Source organism: Nestor notabilis, unplaced genomic scaffold, assembly GCF_000696875.1.
Source record: "Nestor notabilis isolate BGI_N333 unplaced genomic scaffold, ASM69687v1 scaffold28164, whole genome shotgun sequence".
In the NCBI taxonomy this organism is placed as follows: domain Eukaryota; kingdom Metazoa; phylum Chordata; class Aves; order Psittaciformes; family Psittacidae; genus Nestor; species Nestor notabilis.
In genome coordinates, this window is record NW_009925855.1 from 5,301 (window position 1) to 14,507 (window position 9,207).

The 9,207-nt window shown below is 35.3% G+C and overlaps 1 protein-coding gene across 1 annotated transcript; it reads left to right on the plus strand.

Annotated features, from left to right (window-relative positions):
* Positions 1-1,830: 1,830 nt before the first annotated feature.
* Positions 1,831-8,716, plus strand: LOC104404713 (pyridoxal-dependent decarboxylase domain-containing protein 1-like). The gene is made up of 7 exons (XM_010013227.1): positions 1,831-1,904; positions 2,522-2,587; positions 3,789-3,872; positions 4,681-4,827; positions 6,564-6,753; positions 7,831-7,899; positions 8,457-8,716. Exons 1-7 carry the CDS (start codon positions 1,831-1,833, stop codon positions 8,562-8,564), a joined length of 738 nt encoding a protein of 245 aa, XP_010011529.1. The 3' UTR covers positions 8,565-8,716.
* Positions 8,717-9,207: the final 491 nt, after the last annotated feature.

Here is a 9,207-nt window from a genome sequence, read left to right on the forward strand (position 1 = left end):
TAATGGGATGGGTCTTATCAGTGGTGGTACCTGCTACCTTCATATTGGGGTATATTTATTTTTCAAATACAGTTTAGTATCAATCACTAGATATAAACTAGAGTCTGCCAGATGATACCTTTCACTTTCTCTGGAAGCTTCTAGATGGCATGTAAGCCTTAAATGGATAAATGTTCCTATCCAGATCTCTTGTGTCAGTGTTGCAAACTTCTGCCTGGCTTCTTGGGTTAAAGTTCATAAAAGAGACTTATTCAGCCCAAAAGCAGTTCTTTGGAAAATAGTGCTTACTTGTATTTGAACTTGTCAGTGGTTCAGGAGAAAGAAGTTCAATGATTTTTAAAGCTCTTCCATCCTGACAGGCTCTTAAACAATTATCTGTTGTTACCTGGTTTCAGCAGTGAAAGTAGGATTTGGGGCCTGTTTTGTGTAGCTAGAGGCCTGCAGCTGCTGTAAGAAAAGCCTTTTCTGCATGTCAGTGTTTCTTAAACTGCCTACTGTAGGTCAGTTTTGTTCTTTTGCCCCGTTAAAGGGAATCTCTCCAATAAGTTAAGATTAAAAATTGTTTTAAAGGTACCAGAAATAGGAAAAAATAGAACTACAAGAGTACTTGGTGTCTCAAAAATCTGTTTTGAGAACTACTGTTGTGAAAGTTTGTCAGTGACACCCAAAAGGGAAATGGCAGGGAAGGCTGACTTTTTGTTTCTGCCTTTGCTAGGGCAGTCTTAAATACCTTCTTGTGTTTCCTAGGTAAGAAATGTTGGCCTTTTTAACCTCTTCAGGAATTACTACTTGAATGCATTTGAATGCCTCTTAGTTGAATTGGCAGTCTAAAAGAAGTAATAATGAACTGTCAACTTATGCAAATTTCCCTCTGAATTTGCATCAAAATGCTCAATGACCCAAAACCTGCCTTGGTGAAATTTTTCAGTCTTTAGCTTCCCAAACAACTTATTTCCTAGGAGGTAACTTTCTTGTAAGAATAGCATTGTATTTATCCACTGATGGCTTTTGGTGGTGGGTTGTTTGGGAGGGTGGTGGTTTGTTTTGTTTTCCCCTTATTGTTATTAAGGCAGAGCGGTTGGGGGGGGCTTTATCAATTAGACTCTGTACATCATGAGAGCTGATTGAGGAGTTACCTGAGGATACGGTAACATGGTTTTTTGAGGGCAGAAACATGAGATCTCAGGTGAAATAAAAGGATAATTTCCAAATGAGATTTGCCACTAAAAGACTTGTGATTGTCTTGAGTTGGGGTACCAAACTGTTTTCCAAGGTTAGGGTGTCCCTTAGAAGGGTTTTGATTTTCTTTTGTATTTTTTTTTTTTTTTTTTAGTAGGACCATATGTACATTTTTACATTTAAGGGAAGAGTTCAAGTTTTCTTGCTGGTGTAGAATGGTTATGAAAACAAAGAAACAAATCATTCAGTTGGGCTGAAGTAGCACATACTTAATTTTTTATCTAAAACGTTATAATGAGCACTTGAACACCTTGCACCTTTCAAATCCTTCTTGCCTTCCAGCACTTTTTCTTTCATTATTCATGAGGAAAAGTTCTGACTTTCCTTGTGGAGAGAAGAATGGATCTATCAATAACAAAATCCACATGACAATTGAGTTTTCTTTTGGGTTATTTTAGACTACTAGTATGTTCTTATTCTGTATATTTTGCATTCAGGATATTCAACATACTGTTATTTTTAAATGAGTACACAGACTAGTTAAAAGAATCTGGGTGAATGAATTTGCATTGAGGATGTCGTGGGGACAGTAGTAAGATAAATGTTTTTTGGGGGCTTTTTTTCTTAAAAGTTATCTTTTTTTCCTGAAAGATGGTGGACCCTACTTTAGCAGAAATGGGAAAGAATCTGAATGAAGCAATGAAGATGCTAGAAGACAATCAAAGGTGTGTGCAAAGGACAATAACTGCAAAAACAATACCTGTTTGTTCTAAGGGGAGGATTATTAATGTTGCTGTCAAGAAGCAGGAAAGAACTAATTTTCCTAGTAGTTTAAGGTCATACTGTCATTCTGAAGCTTACACCTGAACAAATTACCATCATTTCTCAAATAATGGGACTTTAAAAATAAATGTATGTATTTTTATGCATGTTCTTACAGAGCAAGTCCAGTGACTCTATTTTTTCAGAGATGTTAGATTTTTTTTTCTTATTGCTGTATTTTTATGCATGTTCTTACAGAGCAAGTCCAGTGACTCTATTTTTCAGAGATGTTAGATATTTTTTTTCTTATTGCTGTGCAAGTAACTTTTAATTCCTGTATATGTGACACTCTTTTGTAAGTTTGATGTTTTCTGTTAAAGAGCTGAACCCACAAAACTTAGGAACACTTCAACTCAGTTTGAGCTAAATTCTTGCATAGGTCTCACCTGATTTATTTATGAACCTGTTGTCAGTGAAATAGATTGAAACCATGTCAAAAGGTATTTCTGCAAGTCAATACATGTTTGATGTTATAAACTAGAAACTAAATACATAGTTTTCTCTCGTGTCTTTAACTTAGAAAAGTGGAGGAAGAAAATGAAAAGAAGTATGCACGGAAGGATATTCCTGGACCACTCCAAGGCAGGTAGGTACAATTTTTAGCTAATGCTGTTTAGTTTTCAGAATTTGTAATGCGCATGTGTAACATGCTTGTTTTCCAAGCAACTTCTATATTAATGCAAACATGAAAATTTGCCAGGCATTATGTCAACTTTTTCCATGTTCAGTGAAAGGACAGGGAAGATTATGCTAGTTATTTCCATACTTACATAGGAGGAATTAAAAAAGATAACTTGTCCTTGGTGACTGAAATTTTGAACTGTTGGAATCTAATGAGGTATTGGTCCCTACAGCTGTGATTGAGGCTTAAACATAGATATACTTGTGCTATAAAAGAAAGAGGCATTAAAACACCCATTAAAAAAAAAACCAAAACAAAACAAAATAAAACCCTGAGACTGATAAGGTAGAAAACTTTTTAAAAAACAACCACCACAAATCAGCATAGCTTTTCAGCACAGTTGTCTTAAAGAATTATATGGGGCTCTTGTGCATAAGGCAGGTAAGATCATTGTACCTGAAAATTAAGAATTGAATTGGTCATAGCCTCTTTGGAAGATGATCCTGCAGGAGTCCAAGCTAGCACTTCAGAAAGTACTGCAAAATTTATTTAAGTCTTTCTTTTATGTATGTATGTAGCCTAAACTTGGTTTTGAGTGGAGACACTGATTAGCTCTTCTAAGAATAAAAAGCAATTTCAGCTGTCAGAGTGTAAGTTCTTACACAACTGTAAATTTTACTTGGAATTATGCAGGTTGAAGTGTTGTGGGTCTCTTCTAGTTTTGCTGTATTAGACTGCATCATGTCAGAAGTCTAATGTTGCTTTTGTTTGCTAGAGACTAATATTTGTAGGTTATTACTTAGGAGATGTACTGAATTTGTGAGCTAAAGCTGGATTATATAAAGAGAAACATGGATCCTTAGCTACTACATTACTTTCTGTGTAGCAATAAGTAATTAAACATTGACAAGCCAAACTTTTCAGTCCAGATTTTCTTAAATGTATTTTTCTGAGAGTCTGAGTTCATATTTATTGAAGTGTCTTACTGTAATTAAGTATGATTTTGAATTAATTGATTCCACAATTGTGTCTTCATGATCTGTTTTTCTGAGAGCAAGGAACTGTTTTTGGTGCTATAGAAGTGCAGTGTCTGAACTGGCCTCTTTGTTGGATGCTGGTACTTACCTTTCTTCTGATTTTTCTTTTCCCCTTCCTGGTATGCTAGTGGCCAGGATATGGTGAGCATACTTCAGTTGGTTCAGAACCTAATGCATGGAGAGGAGGAAGAGGAAACCTCACAGACCTACCGGTAAAGCCAGTATGAATTATTGTATGTGGAAGATACCTGATTTTGTTACATTCTGATTATTATAGAACTTATACATTTAAGTATTTTAAACTGTAAAGATATTGTGCAACCATGCACCTTTTAAAGGCAACTTAGATTATATAGTGAGCCATGATTTCTGATATGACAGCTCATTTTGTTTTCTACTTTCTGAAAGTTGTTTTAAGTCTAAAAGTCTTATAAAACTTTGAATCCCAATAAATTTTTTTACCATCTCTCCCTGTAGATTAAAAAAAAAAGGAAAAATAAAATTTGTTTCCATTTTTATGTGAAATGGAAATAATGCTAACTATTCTGCAGAAGATTATTGAAAAATAATAATTAAAAAACAGTTTGGAAATTAAAAAAACAACCAGCCAAACAAAAACCCTCAACAGACCGATGAAAGCTGTGCCTCTAAAGATAATTAGTCTGCTGAGTTTTGTCTGCATGAGGAGAGAAAGGTATGTGTTTAGTGCACTTTGAAGTCCCAAAGCAGATAAGGTGCTTAGTTCCAGTTTATGCTAGCGGATTGGCTAAAAAAGAACCTGAAGGGATGCCATACACAGCTAGGCCAAGTGAAATGCAAATGCTTTTGTCTGTACTGGCACTTCAGTATGTAATGCACAATGGCAGAAAGGTGGCTGTGGTATACTGTACTTCTCTGCTAAATATTTAAAACTGCATGTCAACAAATTCTGCCACTCCACAGTAAAAACATGCAAATGTAAAATTACTGTAACATTCATGACTTGTATTTAGTTGGCAGTTACTCTGTTCTGGCTTGCAGACTTCAAAACGTTGGTGAACAGGGTCACATGGCTCTACTGGGACATAGTTTGGCTGCTTATATATCAGTGCTAGACAGGGAAAGACTGAGAAAACTTACAACAAGGATCCTTTCTGATACTACTCTCTGGCTCTGCAGGCTGTTCAGGTGAGTCACTGAGAATAACTTATGTATGACTAAGCAGTGGTAATTGTTTAAAAACATGTGTGACTGCACTGAGGATGTCAACAAAAGAAACCATTATGCCACAAACTTAGAAGTATTCTTTGAAAGATTTGAAAGACATCACATAATTTAAAAATAAAAAAGAAAAATTAAAAAAGAGGAGGCTGCTCATTGAATGCAGGAACTTGCTAGTAATATGGTTGCCATAAAAAAATCCTTTTATATGGGCTGTATGGTGGAACTAAGGGCCACAGTACGGTTGCAGACATACAGTTTGTCAAATGTTTAACTACATTCTTGCTACATTCTTGTTTCTTGAGGCATATGCTATGTTGCTGAGGCTTGACATACATCATATTTTTAAAAGATGTTTTCAGTTAACTTCTTTGCTCTTCCTGAATCTAGTTTATTTTTCCAGGTATGGTAGGTGACACTGCTGAAATTTACAGTCCACTGAAATTTTTCATAAATGCCTGTTTCATCATGTAGCATAGATATCTTAAACTGTTCCATGCGAGAAGAATTGGAAGTGAACTGTGTGAGGGTGTTGGGAGGGGGGAGATTAAATGATAAGAAATTCCTTTTTTTTTTTCTTCCCAAAGGAAAAAAAAAAACCAAACCAAAAAACAACCAAACCACCAAAACACGTAACAGTATTTGCACATCAGGTAGTCTCTGATAACTTGAGGTATTTCAGGGCCTTCATGTAAACTTGGTGATAAATGCTACTCTTAAATTGTGCAAAAGCACTGACTTACATGTTGCTCAAGAATGCTGGAAGAAGAATCTAACTTGCAAGTTATATAATAAATTGACATACTTACTACTTTCATAGTTGTTCTTTTCTATAGATAAGATAGCTGAGGGATTGCCCTCGATGTGGAGCACTCTTACCTTATCTCTTCTTTGCTCTGGTTTCATGACTATAAATGTCAATGTGCTCATCTGACTTTGATTCTTAGAAGGGTTAAAAAGGGTGGGGGAGGAGCAGATGCATTCCCCCACCCCCTCATGAGCCCCAAGGAAGCATGCCTAATGAATCAGATTGAAGGCAAAATAGCCATAAAATCATTAAAATATTCCTGGGGAAAAATATACTTCATTTATGTAACTCACATATTTAAAACCTTTGGAAAATTGTCTTCCAGTATGCTGAATAGACTGTAGTAAATTGTGGTCTTATTTTCAAACTCATTAAATGCAACTGGCATCAGTAAATTTGAGTATTAGAAAATACCTTAATTTGTGATTTGATAAAGAAGTTTGCCATTTTCTGCCCATATACCTTACTTCATGTGTCTTATTCCAATTTTACTAACTTAACAAATGTCAGGTTGCATTCTCCTTAAAATTAGCAGGTCAGAATTTACGTATGTATTAAAAACAGATGATGCCTTTTGTGTGTTTCCTCCCCCACCCTGCTCTCAGCAAGCAAGGTTTTGACTTCTGTAAAGGCAATTCTTGGGAATCCACATGTGTTTTCTTTCTCACTTTATAAATGAATCTAAATGGCAATATATACTAGGCTTCCCTTATTGTTAACCACAGCCTGTCTCATAAAAATTTCCTTCTATTCTACTTCATCCTGGGAAAACAGAAGTGTTTTAAATCTGTCTTCTTTATCCTCTTGTGAGCTCCTTTTGCTGGTTAATGTTATGTGTTAGGCACTAAATTGTTTATTGGTTTTGTTGGTCATATTTACTCAGTTTTTCTCGCAGGTATGAAAATGGATCAGCATATTATCATGAAGATGATCGTGAAGGTCTCCTAAAAATCTGTCGACTTGTTATTCACACACGCTATGAAGATTATACAATAGAAGGATTTAATGTGCTATATTCTAAGCAGCCTGTCATATACATTAGTTCTGCAGCTAGAACAGGCTTGGGCCAAGCTCTCTGCAATCAGGTAAAGTGAATCAGTTGGGGTTTTAACTGCAAGTAGAACCTACCTGGCTTCATATTGGCTACTTGAAATTTAAATTTTGAAAATATATTCAATCTCTTCCTGCAGGAGGCTGGTATTTGCAGCACAGTCTAGTACATTACTGGCAATAGTCTTGTAAACTGGCTAGGGCCAGTGAAAGCTTTCCTTTAGAATCTTGTGTCTGCCTGGAACTTCCGCTATTAGAAGTGACGATTTCTCCAAGGTTTTTCCCAGTCCCCTTATGTTGACTGAATTCATGTGTACCCAGGCAAATGTAACTTTGGTGATTTTGAGAACTTACTTATTTTTCCTCATGGTAGAAACAATGGCAGTGTGACTAAACAGCAACACAACAGGGGGTGGGAGGGGAAGGGAGTCTTCACGTTCTGTTAAATGAAAGGATAAAAACAAACTACTCTGTAACTGTGGTTCTCTTAATTTGCTGAATCTTCTGTTCAGTGATGGGTACGATCAACTAGATTTGACTTGTCTAGTGATCTTCCAAGTTAAAAATCAAAATATGAGAGTCCTTGATTCCCCAGCTCCCTCTCATGTTAATGATGCAAAAGTTATCTGGAATTTGCCTCCCTATCAACGGAAGAACTTGAGACTTTCAAGCATGAATAGTCACCTGAGCTGTATGATCAAAATGGGCAGATTGCTCTCTACTCAGTAGTGAAGTGACTGTGAACCTCTGGTGGAACTTGGCCCATGCACAAAGCACATGTTTGCTTACAGGATGCATTAGTTGCAGGGGTGGCCAAGGAAAAGAGGATTGAGATTTAGGCTATTGTACAGAGCATAGGTGGCTCATTAGAGAAACTGAATGCAGTTGATGCACTAAGAAAAAGGTGACTGATTTTTTTTTCCAGTTTCTTCTTGCTTTCTGTCCTCTGCTATTAATTTGATTATAAGTTTTAGCAGGAAACGTACTTTGTAATGTAACATCCAGCTCTTTATTGTGATTTTTACTATTTTTTGTATCACTCTATATATATTTCTGTGAACACTTTAAATAAGTATGTCTTAGTTGTTGAAATTCCATCATTTTTATTGCAGCTAGGGTTACCCCTTTCTTGTATGTGCCATGTGCCTTGTAACACTATGTTTGGATCTCAGCACCAAATGGTAAGTTAATCTTCTTTTAAAGAGCTCTTTTGATTTTATGGGGTGGTTTTGGTTTAGTTGTTTTGGTTTGTGTTTTGGGTTTTTTAAGCCTTGTTAAATGAATGTCAAGTATATTGTTAGGAAAAGCTTATTAACGTAGTTACTTTTTCAACCTCTACATCTTCTGTCTTCTAACTGTACAAATTGTAGATTGAAATCATCTGAAGAGCCAGCAGGCTGCATCTTGGTTTTGTCATTTGCAAGGTATTTCTAATGGTATATAGTAAGATGATTTTTAGTCCAGGATATAGAATACGTGTAGTTGGAGGTGTGCTTACAAACGACACAATTTATTTGTGTTGCATTTTTCACAAATGCCTTATCTGACCTTCAGGTTATTTTACTTTTGGGAAAAAGAAACTACAAGCCACAAAGAAAGACATTAAGAATGTCTTCCAGAACTTCAGAATGCTGTCCATTTTCACTCTGTACGCATTTTTTTCCAGTTCAGAAGAAACAATTCTGTGTGGTTTGACAAACACATTTATAAATACATATGTTTTTCTTACTGATAACAGGATGTTGCTTTGTTGGATAGAGTGATTAAAGATGATGTCGAGTCTGGAAAACTACCTTTGTTGCTTGTGGCAAATGCCGGTAAGTGCTGTGGACAAACAATAATTTAAAAAGCACTATATACTGTGAATATGTATAAAATCCAAAATAAAAATATATTAAACAGCTTAGTGGTTACATGTCAAGAAGTATCAGGAAATATAATGACCACAATAACTATCTAACTAGAGGGGTATTTATTTAATTGATTTAAAGCTGTATTTTACTGCTGCAGATCTGCTTGTCAGTTGGTGTATTAATATGACTAGAACTTATGTTAGTGAATGCAAATCTTGTGCTGATAATCAGGTTCACATTAACACTTCACGATTGTTTTATGGATATGCCATCAGTTATAGCTTTAAAAGTTAATTAAAAAAGTTGAACTCTAAAAGTTTCGTTAATTAAACAGAACTACTCATGAGCAAAACTTGTTTTGAATATGAATGAAGGTGGTGACTGTTACATGCTTTGCAGTTGGAAAAATATCTGAGATGTTAATCTTGTTTTAGTTTCCTTTCATTGAGGTCATATTTTGAACATATTAAAAATATCTGCATTTCTTATGGAAGGCTGCTCAGTCTTTTAGTGCCTAGGACATCTAACTTTCTACGTATTTTGTTACATATATTTATATGTAAAAATACAAATATGTAATGATATATTTATATTTTATATAAAGAATATAATTTAATTACAATATATAAATAAATA

Excerpts from the sequence above, each read along its gene's own strand:
- LOC104404713 (XM_010013227.1), top strand. The coding sequence starts at position 1,831 with ATGGTGGACCCTACTTTAGCAGAAATGGGAAAGAATCTGAATGAAGCA. Across the intron at positions 2,588-3,788 it reads CCTGGACCACTCCAAGGCAG|TGGCCAGGATATGGTGAGCA; the intron begins GTAGGTACAATT and ends CTGGTATGCTAG. Across the intron at positions 4,828-6,563 it reads TGGCTCTGCAGGCTGTTCAG|GTATGAAAATGGATCAGCAT; the intron begins GTGAGTCACTGA and ends TTTTTCTCGCAG.